Source organism: Periplaneta americana, chromosome 2 (assembly GCF_040183065.1).
Source record: "Periplaneta americana isolate PAMFEO1 chromosome 2, P.americana_PAMFEO1_priV1, whole genome shotgun sequence".
NCBI classification, from domain to species: domain Eukaryota; kingdom Metazoa; phylum Arthropoda; class Insecta; order Blattodea; family Blattidae; genus Periplaneta; species Periplaneta americana.
In genome coordinates, this window is record NC_091118.1 from 60,914,783 (window position 1) to 60,934,265 (window position 19,483).

At 35.2% G+C, this 19,483-nt stretch overlaps 1 protein-coding gene across 2 annotated transcripts in view; it reads left to right on the forward strand.

The window, feature by feature from the left end:
* IntS6 (integrator complex subunit 6) overlaps positions 1–19,483 on the forward strand; it is an 84,991-nt gene that overhangs the window by 51,422 nt on the left and 14,086 nt on the right. For both annotated transcript variants that reach the window (XM_069817751.1, XM_069817752.1), the window contains 4 exons: positions 609–761; positions 8,165–8,392; positions 15,948–16,245; positions 17,830–18,030. In XM_069817751.1, the coding sequence (XP_069673852.1) occupies positions 609–761; positions 8,165–8,392; positions 15,948–16,245; positions 17,830–18,030 (880 nt within the window). The remainder of the gene's footprint in view (positions 1–608; positions 762–8,164; positions 8,393–15,947; positions 16,246–17,829; positions 18,031–19,483) is intronic.

Here is a 19,483-nt window from a genome sequence, read left to right on the forward strand (position 1 = left end):
ATCATGAGAGGAAATTTATGCTATTAAATCGAGGGCTTAATGTGAAACTAATGTAACTACAATCAATGTTTTATTCACAACAAAATTCTTAACAGGCAATATGCTTATTTCACATGAGCTATATCATCCTGTTTTGTAGTTACGAATTGCATTATATACAAGACTGTTCGGAACTGAGTTACATTTTTTGTGACCAAGTAGAAGAACAAATTATTATTGATTGGTGTCAATTTTTGTAGTTATGTTAGTTTCACACTAAGCCCTCGAAATACGGTATGTTAAAAAAATATTTTCATACTCTGATTCTGGGTGATATCTGTTATGTACATCTATTATCAGGCAGTATATCTCACTTGACGATGTGTGTTAGAGGAAGAACAATTGTTCATATACCTCTGAAGTCTGATTAGTATAATATGTAGCTACCCGGCGATGTATGCAGTGGAGGGGGAAAGGAGTTGGCCACCCTACTCCATTATCTCCTGGCCTAGTTGCCTTGTTGGTGTCACTTATGAGGTTCAGACCTGTCTTCGGACAGTTGACTAAACAGCAACTCATCCACGAGATACCAAATCAGTGTAACTAACTTCTGTTTTGTTTTATTTCAGCCGCCCCGTTCTGCACATCCTAACGTTAAGTTCACATGCACAAGTCAGGAACCAATGGTCATCGAGAATCTGCCTTTCGACAAGTATGAGCTGGAACCAAGTCCTCTGACACAGTACATCCTGGCTCGTAAGCAACCCACAATTTGCTGGCAGGTAAATGACTTACCGTGCATGCACTCCCCCACTGCAATGTTGAGAATGGTAATTAAAATTCTGTTTTCTGGGTCAGATGATGCTGAAAAGAACTTTCGTTCTACTGAAATGTTATTGAAGAACACGCATTCCTGATGACTCGGAACATTTGGATAGAGACTGACTACTGTCTTGTGGCAGATGCACAAATTACACTTTTATATTATAGAATGTTACATTAGTTTTATGTGCTAAAATAGTAATGTAAAGGTTATTAATTGTTTATCGGGAGGTCTGGTGTATCTTTTCCCCCAAGTGTCAGTGTATTATATGGATCTTTTTAATGTGTTATGTTTAATTCCTTCACACTTTTTGGGTTGTATGTAATTCATAACCTTAGACTTCTTCGCATTCTGTCTTATATATGTATCTGGTTATTAGGTGATAACAAAATATTCACAAGATTTGTGGGGCTGTGATCACTCACTAAAATTATGTCAGCAATATTTCTATCATTGGGAGTTATCCTTCATGCCTTCTGCACTTGGAAGTGTGGAACTGTATGAAGGCTGAACAAAGATAGTTTTGAAGTACTGCATACAGTGTTAATTGGTGGAATTCTCATCTTCTCACTAATAAATTCATCACCACTTCTGGGTTTTAACCTGTGATACCTGAATCTAGAGGCAAATACAGTAACCACTATATGTTGCACAGTTTCATCATATATATTTTGCATTTTAATTAATAATATTCCAGAACAGAAATTAAGATTTCTAAAAGGACAGTTCATGTATTCTGGTGTTCAGAATTTCACACATAGGAATATGGTAATATATAGTATTAAGTAAGTCTTAAAGGTCAGTTGCATTTTGTCGTCTTGACTTCCTTTCCCCTCTCCTACTTCCCCCTTTTGATAAAATTTTGCATAGATTTCGAAATAATTCATGCATTCCACTTGAAATAGGAATAAAGGTTACAGGTAACAAATGCTGAGTTTGAAGATTACAGCTAACTTCCTGGGAAGATTGCTTTTCTTCAGAAAAATTGAGAGTTTGATTGATATCCATCAACTCTTACGAGATTTATGACGAAAAAATTGCTTTGGGTGGGCTTTCTCCAAATACTTGGTATTATTATTTTCATTCTACAATAAAATTGCTCCAAATCACATTATGAAAAATTCTTTCAAATTTATAAGGACCATTAAATAGAGAGTGGTTGTGTCTCAGTATACATACTGCTGAAGATAGATGCTTTTAATCGTTTTTTTTATTATTATTATTATTATTATTATTATTATTATTATTCTCTCAGTTATATAGTAACGAAACCACTATTTCTTTATAAATATGAAGCAAAAAAAAAAAAAAGAAAGAAAAATTTCCAGTAATTTTTACTTTTCCATATGAATAACTATTGAGAGTAAAAGAAATTCATTATTGAATTTTATGCTGTAAGCGAGTGAATTACAATAAATTTTTAACAGGAAAAACTCGTGATTTATGACTCTGAGTGCAGAAAATAGCCTTTTAGTCAGTTTTATAAATTATAATAAACACACACTTGTAAGTGGTTTAAAAAAGTAGAGCAAATTGAAAATTCTGAGATACATAATAGAGTGCACTTTTCATACCGTTGTATCCCCATCTTCATTTCTGCAGAAAGCAATATTTTGGTTATGCCTTCAACCAGGAATGCACCGTTTCTTTGACCTCGTCATCACCATGAAATTTTTATGTTTTCAGAGCGTTCTTAAGGTATTTCTAACATATAACCATAGGAACAGTAAGGTCAGGACTCTATGGGGGATGCAGTAAGGTCTGAAATCTTTATTTCTTAATGGTGACAACATAGGGAGAAAAAGGTCTTAGACAAAAGTCCTCTGTGGTAGCAGTGTTGCTTGCTTCGCCTCCTCCAACATTACATTGTGCTAAGCATTATTTACTGTTTCACACTTCTCCTGATAGTGCTGCAGAATTTGTCCATTTATATCCCAGAAGAGAGTGAACACGATCTTTCTGACAGAGGTTTAAAACTTTAGCTTCTTCTTGGCAGGAGACGTGTGTCGCCATTCTGAAGACTGCCTCTTGCTTTCAGGCTCATAATGATTGAACCATGTTTCGTCGTCTATTGTATTACCTGCCAGATAGTCTTCTCCTTTGGTGTAATACCACATTAAAAAGACTATGCAAGTCTGTATAAGTATTATCTTGTGCTTGTCGCATCCTAGGCACTCACTATGCACACAACTAGTGATAGTTCAGAATCTGTACACAGTAGAACCTCTATTATCCGTCTTAATGAAGGGGATGGGCTGAACGGTTAATCGAAAAAATCGGATAATGCATACCATAAAAAATGTTCGTAAATTTAGAGAATAATGCACTTTGGTAAATTCCTCCATGGTCTTGTATTTAACATGCTAGGTAGTGGTAAGTCTGATTGTCAACGACGAATTTTTAAGGAAAAGTGTCTGTCTGTGGAAAGATAGGAATAGTGGAGGTCTCGTGTTGTAGATTTACATACTTTATACACTCCAATCTCATATTCTAATGCGAGATGAGCCACAGTTTCTCTTTCCCCAAACCACTCAATTTTTTAGGCCTACACTTTTTTTTTCCGATGCTTAGCACAACAACATTTGTTTTGAAACCCCTAGAAGAATTTTTATACAGAAGTTATACACAGGGTGCGAATTAATGGAGGGGATGGGGTGATTTCCCCCATATTGGAAAGTTATCCCCTCTCATAAATTCATATTAACATCCCTGCCAGGGATAACTTCTTCCCTCCCCTCCCCCCTCACAAAATATAATTGTTTTAATACGAGTATGTACTTTATAAGGTACAAAGCAAAGAAAATAATATTGATGTATTATCATCACTGGCAAGCTGACAACAATCAATAACTTAGGAATTACACATCTTACCTTAAGCCTGCTTATGGATATAATTATTATTGTGATCAAGATGCAAGACAAGCAACTCAGTGCGACCAAGCGTTGAGCCGTATCTAATGAGGATGATAATAATTGTATGTATGGCATTCACTATCTAGGATTCTATCCCCCTCTCATCAGAAATTTTAATTCGCACCTTGGTTATACAATAGACAACTCGAACAGTACACCATTCTGTGCAAGGGTAAAGGCTTGTAATAATACTCTAGAAAAATATCATGCTAATACAATATATAGTAATATTTCTGCAGCAAAAAAAAAAAAGGTGAGAGAAAGACAGACGGATAATCCAACAATCGGTTAATAGGGTGACGGATAATCGGGGTTCCACTGTACCTGGAAATGAGAAAGTCGATAATATTGCAAAACAGGCAACATATTTGCAACCAAGACCTCTTCAAGTGATATCTCTATCCAGTGATTTTGCTTCAGTAAAGTCTCATTTTATAAAACTATGGATCAACAATTGGCTCTCTTCTGACAAAGGAAAAATTTTACAGTCCGTACAAAAGAAACCAAATGACCTGGAAATGTACAAAAACTTGCCCAGACATGTTCAGACATTTTAACAAGAGCCAGAACATGTCACATTGTCACATAATTGTACCTACACTGATTTAACCTTTTTGATGTCCTCTTGTCTATGGTGTAATAATCGTGATGAAGATCTGGAACACATTCTTCTATACTGTCCATCCATAAACCACAAAAGAAGTAAATTAAAATCGTCAGTACCAATTGCAGTATATTTTGACTACACCCCAACTCTGGCTACTAGCAGCAGGCATCTATAATGAACACCAATCAAAATACCCCTCAGTTCTCATGATAAACAAAAACTGAATAGACTACAGTGGACTTAATGTTGTCAGCAAACAGCTGGATACATTAAGAAGATTGATTGATTCAGAATCTGTGTGACAGTGTGGACAGATCCGATACTGACATTGAAATTCCATGGTCAGAACTTCCAAAGAAATGTGCTTTTTGTGACTAATAATAGCATTAGCATGACTCATCTTCTCATTGGTGACTGTTTCGCGAGGACAATGGGGGTGTTGCTTATCATGGATCAGTTTTCATCATTTTTTTTAATTTTTTTATGTTTCTTGCACCCAAGGTGCGAATTAATGGGGGGGGGGGGGATGGAGGAGTTTTCCCACCTGTTGGAAAGTTATCCCCCTCTCATAAATTCATATTAACATCCCTGCCAGGGATAACTTCTATCCCTCTATCCCTCCTCACAAAATATAATTGTTTTAATACGAATATACTTTACAAAGTATAGAGTAAGCAAAGAAAATAATATTGATGTATTATCATCATCAGCAAGCTGACAACAATCAATAACTTAGGAATTACACATCTGATCTTAAGCCTGCTTATGGATATAATTATTATGATCAAGATGTAAGACAAGCAACCAGTGCGACCAAGTGTTGAGCCTTATCGAATAAGGATAATGATAATTTTATATATAGTATTCTCTATCTAGGATTCTATCCCCCCCCCCTCATTAGAAAACTTAATTTGCACTGCGCTTGCACCTATACACTTCTTTCTTGCCAATACAAAAAAAAAAATCCGTGGTATGACAGTCCATGAAGGATCAAAGCTAACTAACTGGCTGTTGGCCTCACGTCCACATGCCTGAGCAGAAGCAAACGATCATCCAACCAGAATGGAGGTATTGTGTGGTTAGCATGATGATCCCCCCCCAGCTGTTGTGCTGTTTTCATAACAGGATTTTCCTACCTATCATTGCTGCCAAAATTCATCATGCTGAATGGGTATCACTGTTATACACTGACCGAAATTCTATGAGAAAATTCCTTCCCCATGAGGACTTCAATCAGCACTCATTCTATAATGCGAGTCCTAAGCATGATGTCTTAGACCACAATGCTATGTTGATGGACTCTCTCCCTCCAATACAGGCATCTCCATATTGTCGCAACATTCGTCATTGAATTTCATGAAGCTTCACACTTTTGCACTACAAAATTCTGATGACTGACCACAGCTACTCTGGTGCAAAGAGTTATGAGCACTAAAATGACATACATGATGCATTTTCGATTATACATGCCATGTCGTCTGTTGAGCAGTGTCAACACCTTCATTAAGAATGTCTGTTTCCTATGTGAGAATTTTGACAGTGTTTTAGGGAAAGCGCATCTATGACATTTCAATTTGCTGTTACTTCTTGAGAGCAAATAGAAATAATGTCAAACTGTAAGTTTCCAAGAATATGATTTTTCTTTACCATATTACAGTAAAACCTTGCTAAAACGTACCCTCTATAAAAAGGAAACCTGCACAAACGAAAAATAAATTTAGGAACAGAATGATTTCGTATGTAAAATAATACTTTAAAACAGAAAACTGCCTAACGCAAAAACGGAATCATTTTTGGGCACCATTTAGGTAAAAAAACCTGACTAAAATGGATAATTTTAAGTGTAACTGTTACTAAATTCTATCAAACCATTTTTAATTCTGCGATAATATTGTTCGAAGCATGGCTTAATTTTTTGCAATGATCTGGAAGACTTTCACTATTCTTTGTCAGATGTGGGGGGGGGGGTGAAGCTTCTCTAACCATATCACTATTCTGTGCTTATTGTCAAGGACCCAGGCAGGTTACTGATCTCCTGTACTGTTCCTTCTTCCAACTCTTTTGCATTTTCGTTCATTTATTCTCAGTTTTGTGCTAACAAGCCAATACAGTGATAAAGGACAGTGCGAGTAGAATAAAACTCTGAATAATTGTAGTGTAGTGTCAGTTTAATTTCACGTTTCCGTTTATTTGTTCTGAGTTTTGTGTTAATATGCCAATACAGTGTTAAATAACAGTGGGAATAAAGTAAAACTGTGCGATTTAATAAAAAAAACCTAGATGACGAGTTCTGTCATGGAAGAGTGGCTTCATTCTTTTAATGGAGCAATGAAACGTCAAGGTCGTAAGATCATACTGTTTTTAGACAATGCTACCTGCTATCCAAGGATTGATTTGTCTAAAGTGAAGTTAATCTATTTTTCACAAAACACAACTTCAGTTACATAATCGAGCTAAATTTACACTCTGAATTGATACAGGACGCGAAGGAAATCCTACAATGTTCATTTCAAAAAAAAGTCTCGGCAATGATCTTTAAAAGAAATGTGGGGCTCAAGAAACTAGGGCGCAGAGAGAGAGAAAGGCTGCAATTACGTTAGTTAATAATTATGAAAATAAAATTCACTTTGCATGCACTGTAGTAACTTTTACTTCAAATTATTTCTTCATTGTGTTCTTCCTACAGTGAGCATATTGCAGTAGTGTATTCTTAATTTTGCCAAAAAACAACCCTTTGTAAAACAAAAACCTGTGAAAATGGAAAAAAAAATTCTGGAACGATCACATTTTGTTTTAGGGAGGTTTTACTGTATCTGCGCAAATAATGTAGTACATCTTCACTGCACGTCCAAAATCTGCTTTGTGCATTCAAACAGATTTTGCAGGAGAAATTTCCTTGATTTTCAGAGCTATTTTCGGTATAATTTCAATCATTAAATGAAAATTAGCAGCAACATGGAGGCACAGCAACAACATGCAGTTAGTAGGCAAGGTTATTCATCCCTCTAACTTTCTTCATTAGCTTGACTTTGTTAATAGTAACACTTAATCTCTTTGTGTGTTGTATATCACTGGATTAGGAATTAGTACAAGTACAAAAAACTGGCATTTTAATGTACATATTAACTTTGCAAATAGACAGATCTAGAAAATAATGGTTATAATTAATTCGTGGTATGTATATAGTTGAAGTAGCGTCATTGAGCCTATTTATATTTGTTTGTATAGAATCTTGTTTGTTTTCAAAGATGTAAGAAAGCAGACCAATTCTGTGCTTTCTCTCCTCTTGCTGCAAACAGTACTGTTTTCCACTCTTTTTTTAGGTAAACTCTTAAACGGTTTTGCCACAAGACAGGAGCCATTTTCCTCTGGACTTGAAATTTATTAACTTGATACCCTTTGTTTGAAGATTTCATACTTCAGGGGTTTAACATTTAGTTTATTCATAGTGGGATTACTGATTCTGCTAAAGGAAGTTTTTCTACATTAGAGTAAATCCATATCTTTATACTCCAATTTCTTTCTGATGCCTCCAGTTATGGTCTTTTGGACCTTTCTGGCTTCTGCCCGCCTGGCATGGGTGAAGGAGGTGGATGCACCCACTCTCCCACTGATAAGGTGGTGACGAAGATGATGGCCAGCAGAATGGACTTCAAGCCATGGTGGTATTCACGTTAACAAAGTTTTGACTTTGTCTGAGGTGAGGGATGGAGAAGGCACTGGATCTGGCTGGACTGACCCCTCGGCCCTTGGTACGGATAGCCAGCATCTCATCCCTATGCCACCAGGTCTCCCGAGGCGACATATGAAATATCTGATGTGTGATGATGACCTTTGTGCAGGTGTTTGTTGCAAACAGCTATAAGAATTCTGAAGTGGGACATCCGTTTGGTTATCTGAAGGCGAGTACTAACCTGACGTGTGTGAATCTGTTTGTGATGCCATACAACTATCCAGTGCTGTTGCCCCTGCTGGAAGAACTGTTCAAAGTTCACCGTCTGAAACCCACCAATGAATGGCGAACTCAGTTCCAGAACTACTTGCGGACTATGCCAACATACTACGCAGGGGTGAGTGAAGACTTCTCTAAAATTATGTTATCATTTCTTACATTATGAAAGATGGTAAAATAGGCTGTGTACAATCTCACTTGATTAGAAGGAAGAGAAGGAGATATTATTTTTATTGGGTAACATTTCTGAACTCCTAAACTGATAAAATGTGAAGTGCATCTACACGGTAAATGCATGCAATCTGGGGAGAATATTGAAAGAACCTCGTTGAAAACGAACTGAAAACGAATGTTCAATTAAGATACATGCAAATTTTGTGTCTAAATAGTGAACATCATCTTCACTAAAAGATATATATATTAGCGGTTGATCAAGAAAAAGAAGTCATTTACCGCCCATGTGTTCCTTACTTGAGTGAGAGATATAATGCAATTGATTACACATGGGAGGTGAGGGATTTGCTTGGTGCCCGCTGATCGGCATGTAAATATACTACTGACATTTTAAAACAATATGATATGACATCCCAAGATATTAAAAATATTTGTTTAAATATCTTAAAGAATTCCATAGGCATTTTACATAATCATTTATATAATGTTTAATCTTTTAAATTTTCTAAATTTCATATTGTACTATGATTGCTACCTATTGTGTTGATTTTTCTCTGTTTTCCATATATGCATTTTTTAAATTGTTTTCCGGACCTATATGGTCACCTGTTATGACAGGCAGATTTTATTTTTATTATTATTATATATATATATATATATATATTTTTTTTTTATTAATTAATAAATATTAAATATCAATCCAATACTTAGGCTTACTTGATTCGCAAAATTATGGTTGAACACTCCATAAGCACTCCTATTTGCGATAATCTTGAATAAAGCTGATCATATTTGCTATCATTTTCAGTTTGAAAGATCCACCATCACCAAACAAAATAATTTTCAGTTTATTCACGGCCACCTAAAACAATCAACTGCTCGCTACATGCTATTGTTGAACAAAGATGCACAAGATACCCACTGATGATGGATAGTTTTCAATTGCTGCATGCGCTCACATTTTTAGTGAAAAAAAGCGTGCACAATTGAATGCATTTAGTTCACTTTTGCATGCATTACTTGAATGCTTAAAGTTGAAAGTAATGTTGATGCACCTTTAGTTCCCCTCCCCTTCCCCTGCTATGATTATGAGGGCCTGGATTTTAATGACATGCATTTTATTTATATTTTGCAACCAATATTGCTTTAGGCTTTTATTTTTATGGTGATTGTGTTGAGAAGAAGAAGAGAAATTGGTTTCCCAACCATTTGTCCAGGTTTAGTATTTTTATTGTTTCAGAAGTACTTACAGCTTCTGTCATCGGGGCCAAGATGTGAAGGGTCACGTACTTTGTTGCATATCTTATGACCTGGTCAAGTTTTTTAAGCTAGCCAGGAATAATGGATCCAAAGTAGGCAACTCTTCAGGTCTTGGATAGTGCAGTCCTTATGATGGAACCTATTAAGTCCTATTAAGTCTTAATACACACTTGAGAAACAAATATTGTTTTAAATGCTAATTTATTCTTAAATCTTAATGACAGTGCTCTTTTTAAAAACTGTGTAATTAATAGGTAATACTTTTTATCCATGACTGGTATCTAAATTGGTTTTTGTCTTGTTCACCATCTTTGGCAACCTGAATAATGGCTTTATTCATAGCAGTGAATTAAAATATTTTAAATAACATTCTCCATGGCAATTGTCTGTAGCTGCATTTAGATTGGCAACAGGCCATGATTGTTTGGCCAAACACCTGCATAGAATTGGAATATATCAGTCCCCTAACTGCCCATTGTGCAACTCAAACCAAGAAATGGATTCGGAATACCTCAAAATCTGTGCTTCAGTGGCTGGCCATGATAATATCTTTGAAAAATATTGGAGTGCAAGAGGTCAAATGACTTTATTGTCAAACGCCTGGCATTAGAAAACAACAACAACATTGTCCATGGCAACCAACACATGAGCAACAATGAAATCCATACATACATTTATTTGTAATTTTTGTACAAACAACACTTTACAAAAAAAAAAAAACCTACAATTTAAACAATTTAAAATTAACTTTAGATATCAGTAATGGATGAGGTAATACATAGCACACAAGAGTAAACAGATTTTATGCACACTTGGAAATTATCACCCTCAGCTTTACCTTGAGTGCTGAACTTTTCAATTGCAGATAAAATCTAATTTTACTCTCTTGTACTATAAATTTAACTATTTTGTAATTGTTTTATATGAGAGTTGTTCAATAATGAATTAATTGTTTAACTCTCTTCTTCTTTCTGGTTGAGCTCATAGATGAAGTTACTTGTCAACAATGTGACATTGAAACGTATGTTTGGGTTTCTGCCCAGCAACAGTCCTGATGACTTTGTATTTTTTTTTTGAAGGCGTTAATAACTCAACAAACTCAAATTCATACAAACTTTCAGACTAGACACCCAAGGAACGTTTCTTCAAATAAAATTTCCTAAGAGCTAAACCCAGCAATTTAACCCAGGATCTCCACATTTGGAAGCCAGTATAATGTCCACCAGACAACAGAGACAGTCAAATGTTGGATGATAACGTTTTTGTGTGTGACATAATATATCTTTATTTACCCTCCAAATTTTAATGATCTTTCACAAAGTATTCCCCACTGTCCCATTGGTTGCAATTCACTTGTTTCCAGCGTTTCTGTCTGTCTTCAAAGACATTCTGGACGTTTTTTATGGATGCTGCCGAATCTCCTCTTCTGAAGGCTGTATCCCACAAAGATGTTTTTTCAACTTTGGAAACAGAAAAATGTATATCACGGGGTGTCAAGTGCAGATTGTAGGAAGGATGATGGACACATTAGTTTTGGTGAGGTACTCCATGACTGCACTTGCAGTATGGGGCTGTGCATTATCGTGATGCAGCAACCACTCTGTTACATTGAGATGTGGTCACTTTTGTCTAATGTAATTAATTGTTCAGGATATATTTCAAGTTCTCAACTCTTATAGTCAGCTCCCTGTCATGGAAAAAGACTGTTATTTCCACTGAAGTGACTGGAGCATACTTAAAACATGATATTGTCGATGGGCTCATATCTGTAACTAATGTGCCAATCCTGCTAATTGCTTTCAATGTGATTCAATCTCTCAGAGAAATTATTCTTTTTCTCTCTATCTGCACTGTTTTCTTGGGGTGTGAGATACAATAGCAGTAACTGGTCCCACCAACTCTCTCAATAGACTGATCAGCTTAGGACTGGTTTGTAGAAAAGCCACCACAAATAATTTAAATGTATTTAAGAAATGAGATTATCAATAGTGATTCCCATTATGCAAAAGTATTGTTTAGTTTTTGTAACAGGTACTTCATTTATAAAATAAATTGTTTTCATTTATATTTTTAATGTACAGGGAAACCTCGATCCATCGGTTTTTTTTGGGGGGGGGGGGGACAGAGAATAAAAATGATAAATACGGGAAAGCGATAATACTGGGAAACCATAAAAATTACTGTATTTAGGCGTACAATTGACGCAACAGTTATGAACGTATCCCACTGTTCCTAGATGATTTACTTAAGGGGGAATACCCACATAATAAGCGATGCATTTAATTTTAAATAATAATCATAAATAATATAAAATCATATTGAACGTGTCTCGTAATATTTTATTCTTGTTTGTAAACTTGCAATAAAAAAAAAAAAAAGCTATTGTTTGCTGAAATAGGATATAAAATGAACAACCGAATGGTTAGTGATTACACTGAATGTACCTTTATTACAACATAATGTACACTATTTTTTGCAAAAAAAAAAAAAATCTGCAATTAGCTTTCGTTTCGTGCACATTTTATGCCTGAATTCTATAGTGAATTTCTGATAATGATAATGAAGTAAACAGAAAGGTGGTTTTACCACCTCGCACAAGTCGTGCGTGTTATGAGGATGACATACGCACTAGAAATTAGTTCGCTAATCCTTATGAGATGTTGGTCGTTACTGATAATTTAGACAGAAATGAGTATGTGAAAATAATAAACCTAGATTCGTGATACGTTCAGAATACAGATATGTGTTACCACAAATCCATTCCCATAAAATTAATACTACTCTTCGAAGTAGGCGAGCTACCATTAGCCCATACTGTTGCATTACATTCAACTAGAACTTGCGTCACAAATTAGACCTATAGGCCTATCAAATCGTACGAAAATAATGTCGAAACTTGTCTTGCTCTTTAGTAACCCCACAAAGATATTTTTCCTGTACATATTTAAGTATATAAACATGGGTTGAACATAAACAATGTACAGAAACACTTGTCATTGTGGAGATCGGCGTCTATGTTGTAGAACAGCCGACTTTAAACAAATCTCGTTAAGTAAGACGACTGCGTAATATATTCCATAACAATATTGTATCAAGTGTTTATACACCTCCATATCGTTCTTGTGTGGAAAAATATGATTAATCAATAAGGGCCGTATTCATAGACATTTTTAGCGCGGGCTTTCGGTGGATGATCAGCATTTTTCGTATTCATAAACCAGTGTTAGTGATAGGATATGATTTAAATTCTGTATTAGTAACCAGTGGATAGTCGGGGCTAGCTTAGTACGCTCGTAGCGCGTCCTGCGAAATGTCTATGAATAGCACCCTAAGTTACTATAAAATTGCATTTCTTTTCAGAATCTAATACCTGTCTTCATAGCACAGATCACACACGTAACTAATTTCAGCATTAACAGACATTACCACACGCACATGGAGAATTCGCGCGCTGCACTAAGATGACGAATCACGTCACGTATCATGGTGGCATAATACATTTTACGTTTCTCCGCGAAGTTTGACACAGTCTGAGGATCGCATCTTCTGCATCTTGAAGTAAGCTTCGAAGATAATAATGGAGGGCAAAAAGTTCGTCCTTTCAAAGTAAAAGAAAACTATCCATGCGGGAAAATATGACATCGGGACCGTGATTTCTCAACGATTGATGCGATAAAACGATAGTTCGAGGAATGATGGAACCAGGAAAAAATAACGTTATTTATATGGCACTATTTCCGGGACCAAAAAAAGTGGACGAAAAAGACTGGAAAACGACGATAACGGGAACGATGCATCGTGGTTCCACTGTATTTGAAATTCATATAATTTCTAACTTGTTGTTGTGTTGTTTTCTAATGCCAGACATTTGACAGTAAAGTCATTTGACCTCTTGCACTCTAATATTTTTCAAAGATATTGTCATGGTCAGTCACTGAAGCACAGATTTTGAGGTGTTCTGAATCCATTTCTTGGTTTGAGTTGCACAATGGGCAGTTAGGGGACTGATATATTCCAATTCTATGCAGGTGTTTGGCCAAACGGTCATGGCCTGTTGTCAATCTAAATGCAGCTACAGATTTGCGTGGTAAATCAGGAATTAACTGTGGATTATGATACAGAGAGTTCCATTGCATTTTGCCTAACTTTTGGACTCTAGTTATAAGATATACATGAACATTCCTACATATTTGATTGTTCAGCATTACATGCATGTGGCATCTGGGAAAGATGTACGTATAGTTTCAGGGACTACTGAAAGCAAACAGATAAGTCATTTTTCTTTCCCACAAACAACTGTCTTCGTGAGGTCAAATAGGTACTCCCTAATAGTCGAATGAAATTGAATTATGAATTTAATTGATCATGCAAACAATTTTAATCACCGAAATCAACCACACCCTTGCTTAGTTATTAAGTACTTAGATCCATTTTTGTAAATTATAATTGTTATGATTTGAATGTCAATTTACAATTTTATGTAACATTTTAGATTATCAAAATCCAGGCCCTGATTGTTATAGTACATTAAAATAAATTTCACTGCACTGCATTTCATTATATTGCAATGCATTGCTGTCCAATTTTTACATTACATTATGCTACAATATATTTTGTTAAACCATATTGCATATCGTTACTATATGATCTCTGATTTAAATTATTTATTTTCATATTCCCAATATTTTGCTACTATGGCAACAAATGCTGTATGTAGTTATACGCTTGGGATAAAGAAAAGGTAGATGTACAAACAATGAATGCTGTAATTTAACATTCATTGGTATACTGTCCACTGACATTTCTTCGTTTTTATAGTTGAAAGTGCACCTGCAAGCTTCTTGCAAATATTAGAAACTCCCCACACTTGACATGCCTGGTTGCTATAAATGTCCAGTATTTGAGGTAGACGTTTTGTTCTTCCAATGTTGTGCTACTGTCAGAATTATAGCTGCAATATTAACTTTTAGGGACATTATTTATTTTGAGATTGGCTGAAATATGGTTGCTACCTTTGCTATCTCATCTCCTTTTTTTTTTTTTTTTTTACATTGCCGGCCGGCTGGCTTAGGATTGATGTGTTATATAGTGAGTTACACTACTATCACAGATGTATCAGAAGGAATTGTGAAAAAAATATTTCATCATTGTTGAACATTGGTCATTCTAAACTTCTTTTGCCTCTTGGGAACATATTTCATGATTTTAGTATGTCATGTCTTGATTATGGTATGTTTTGTGTGGTGTGATTTGGTTACTTAGGATGATTTAATCCAACGGGACAGTAATGACAGATCAGGAACAGTTATGGGGACAAAACTGACATTTAATTTAAAAGAGTTTAAATGTTAGTTTTGTCAATTTTTCAATTCCTGAGTTTTGTAACTGTAACACTAGTCAAAAAATGATTGAGCAATATCCTGAAGCATAGAATATTACTAAGTCTATTCATTTGTGAACTTTATTATCGATAAATTGAATTTAATCTCAGTCTGACATGCAACCATCGTCTTTGTCATTGTCAGTCATGTCATCTTCAGTCACTGTTTTTTCCATCATTCTTACTTCATAATGTTCTTAATTTGTGGGTGCTCGTGTAAAAGGGGTTAAGTATGAATTGGCTAAAAGGGATTAAGTACAAGTTTGAACCATCCACGATTACTTCCTCCTTGTGTTAATGGGGTTAAATCATTCTTCAATTGATGATGCAGCTACAGTGCTTCGTATTTTGTGATAAATGAGTTATGTTCAGTACCAAAGGAGAGAAGTTTACGTACCTTACAATTTGACTTAACCCCCTTTACACATGAGCATCTGCAAATTGTTGTCTTCAATGATGTTATTGCCTGAAGACATTTCCATTGTTTTAAGTCATCCTAAACAAAATCTTTTCCTAAGTTCCCCCCCCCCTCTTCTTCAGTTGCTGCATACATCTTTCCTTTATTTTCTGTATATTTCTAAAATGTCATTAGGATCAAGTTTTTATTCCCAGGTTTTCACTAATTTTTTTATACTGTCTCTTTTTATTTTCTTCCATTCCTCCAAAGTCTTGTATCATCTTATATTATGTTTTTTTTTTTCTCATAATACTGAAAACAGGCACGCATTTGATATTCCCGCGAACTATCCTCAGGATTGTGAAATTTTGAAGTTCAAGACAAAATTTTAAATAGACTATGTAAATAAATATAACGTGTGTTGCTTAACATAGAATTAAAAGCAGTAAATTGTTTTAACAGCCCCTTAGGAGAGCGCTGACTAGGATGGGAGCTCCAGGCAGTTTATCTCAGTCCTTGATTCCGGACACTTTGGACAACTCTCTAAGCTACAGTGTCCTGAATTACCTGAAACGCTTAAAGAACCAGGCCAAGATAGAGTTCGACCGTCTGTGCAATGAAGTGGGGAGTAAACCCCCACCCAACAGCTCAGGGAACAGTGGAAAGACTGGAGGGGGCTCGTCCCCTGTTACTGAAGGAGTGAGAGTATCGCCTAGGTCACCACTCAAGAAAGACCTGGTGTCCCACCCACTACTGCAAGGTATTAACAGATAACCAGTAACTCGTAGGTCCTCTGGCTTAATTGCAATTATTTCACTTTTTCTGTTATACATCATATGAGGAATGATAGTGCATAACAGAAGCCATGGATTAGCTGGCACTATGTTGCCAGACCTGGAAAAGAAAGGATTGAATGGGTAAAAATTTAATTTAATTCATTGTATCTGCTGCTTCGCTTGTACCTAAAAATTGACTCATGTCATCGGATTTTTAGGCCATTAAAAATTCACTTTTAGGCACCGAAAATAGGCTGTAAAAATTGTCAATTAAGCACTAAAAATACAATTTAAGGCAACTCAAAATAGGGTTTTTCATACCTAAAATGTGTGTCTACTTACTGAAATTGCAATAATTGTAATAATTAATATTAGGCATTGTGATGTATTAATTATACTTAAAAGAACAGAAAAATTACTTTGGTTAGTATATGGTTTTATTAACATTTAAAATTATGTTTCATTATATCATTAATTATAATGGACTTATTTGTCTCGTTCTGCAGTAGGTGTTAGTATAAGGTACTTTTGCGACACCCAAATACCAGAAAATAATAGCTATAATTACTGTGTAATGTTCGTTATTGTTATTAGAAGTTGAATTATTGAAATGCACATTACAGGTATTTTAAATTAAGTCTAAATCATCTGCTACTGCTACATAGTTCATTGTTTCGTTTTTATTCAATATTTACTCACTTCTTAGCAACAATACCAGCAGAATATAATTTATTATTGTCCCATCATAGATCAGTCCCAGAAATTGCTGGATCCATTGCTTAATTAGTGAATTTTGTTTAATTTCTCCTTCGGCATTACACAATTACAATAATTCGAACACAATTTCACACAACTTAATTTAAAACTATATAAATATACTCAATAAAGAACTGCATTGTGCATTTAACTGTACTACATGCAACACTTTGCACACTATTCGACTGAAGACAAGTAATAGCCAGTTCGATTCATGCTTTCTTTTCAGCTTCACAGTCTGTACCTATTTTGAGACATCCAGTTCTTACAAGGTCATTGCTACTCTGTTTCCTTACTACCTCCAAAAGTACTGAACAAAGCCAGCAGCATTTCAGGAATTTCTTTCTTTCTACAACCAAAGTAATTGAAAGATCTGTGATGTGATATTCAAAACTTATTATAGAATTGCAGCAAAAAAAATATATACAGTATATAGGCTCTAAAATATTAAAATAGGTCATATGGGCAAAATAGGCATTTTAGGCACAATAAAACTTCTATCAAACGTTCATATTTTATGTGAAACGTGAAGATATTAAGTAATTTTTGTTTAGCCCTATAAACAAAAATAGGCATTTAGCCTAAAATCCGAGGTCTAGTCATAACGTATAACATTGTGAACTTGTTTCATAATATACTATTGTTTTGGGTACCATTGTCAGATGATGTTGATACATAACTTTCGTTCTACTGAAACATATTGAAGAGAAGAATATGTGTCTGATGACTTGGAATAAAAGAAAATATTTTAGAATAAAGGAAAAATATGTTTTACCGGTATATGTTTAACGTTGCCTTGGTTGTTTCTGCAGATAAATTCACATCTTTACGAGAGCAGTTGAACGAGTTTGGTGGCTTTGTGGTCGGTCTGGTTCGAGGACAGTGCCAAAAAGGAAGACAGAGTTATCGTAATCCATTTGACATCCCACGCCACTGCTTACTAGACCAAGTGGTCCGAATGAGAGCGAATTTCCTTCAGCCAGCACTTTCACATACGAAGTTAATAGACGATGGTAAGTGTGTTTAAATTTATATTTTGAAATAATATATGAGTATTTAATTACTACAGTGAGAAAACAAAATGTTAAAGCAAAACTAAATTGTTTATTTTGTTATTTCATGGCTGTCATTTTCAAAATTTTTGTAGGTTTTGAAGGACTATATCATAAAGTCTATGCAACGAAAGAGTAAAGTGGTCTTGAGATCTCTGACTTGGCAGTTGCTCTTGTTTGTTGCCATGTGAATAGGTCTATTGGTGTGCCATGGACATGGTTTACAACACTTTATAATCTCTCTGGACAGATTTAGCATACGAAGATCTATTTTTACATATGTGTAACAAAAATTGTACTATCTGTACTGAACTTCTCAATTGAAAGAAATCCATATTAAAAAATGTACACTTGAATTCCATATGTGCACTAATTTCTGGTGTCCATGATGGTTTGTGTTTGCATCTGGACTGAGTTTCGTGAATTTTAATCCTGGCATGCTCGGTGCTTTTTAAATGGAAAAGTTCTAAATGTTGATTACTTTGTTCATGAGTAAGAAATGAGTGAAGAAAAAAATTTTATCTTTAAGCCTACCATTATCACCATCTTCCTAATAGGTGATAGTTCTAGAAGGACTGTTCTGGTCTATGAAAATTTTCCCGCCATCTCTTCACAGGGCAACCCAGTGATCTTTTCCCTGTTGGTCTGTAGTTCAAGATCACTCGAGGAATCCTTGTTCTAGGCATACGCTTGGCATGGTGAAGCCCAGTTGTATTGATAATGATCAATATATTGCAATACAGGTTCCATTCTCAGTTTTTGTAGGATGTCTTCATTTCTTTCATGATCCTATTTAGTGTATCCTGCTATTCGGCGCATAAACTTCATTTCACTGGTAGTAATTCTATTTTCATCACTTTTTCATAAGGTCCAAGCTTCGCTGCCGTAACAGAGGACAGGTCTTGCTAAGGTCTTGTACAGACAAGTGCGGGTATGTTTCTGGACTAAAGAAGGTTTCATTATACTGTTGTTAGTGCCTGCAGATTTATTGAATTTAAAATTTTTTTTAGAGATATCTAGATGAGGTAGAAAGGAAAGCTTGAAACCAAGATAATTGAATTCATTAACTCTTTCTAAAATGTTACAATTTATACAAATTTTGTTTCGTAAGGTTCTTTGCCACAGAATGCCATTATTTTTGTTTTTTTTTTTTCCGTGGATATTTCCATGTGATATTTATCAGCTATTAATTTTAAACTATATACTGGTCATCTTTTGAAGTGGCTAGCAAAACCAAATCTGCTAAAGTCAGTACGTCCAGACACAAATTTCGACTTATGCCCATGTCTTGAATTTCTAAATTCCCATACTATTGCATTCATATAAATATTGAATAAGATGGATGAGATAGGGCATCCTTCTTTGTCACCGGTAAAAATTTCCAATCAATCAGACATTTTCTTATCAATTTTGA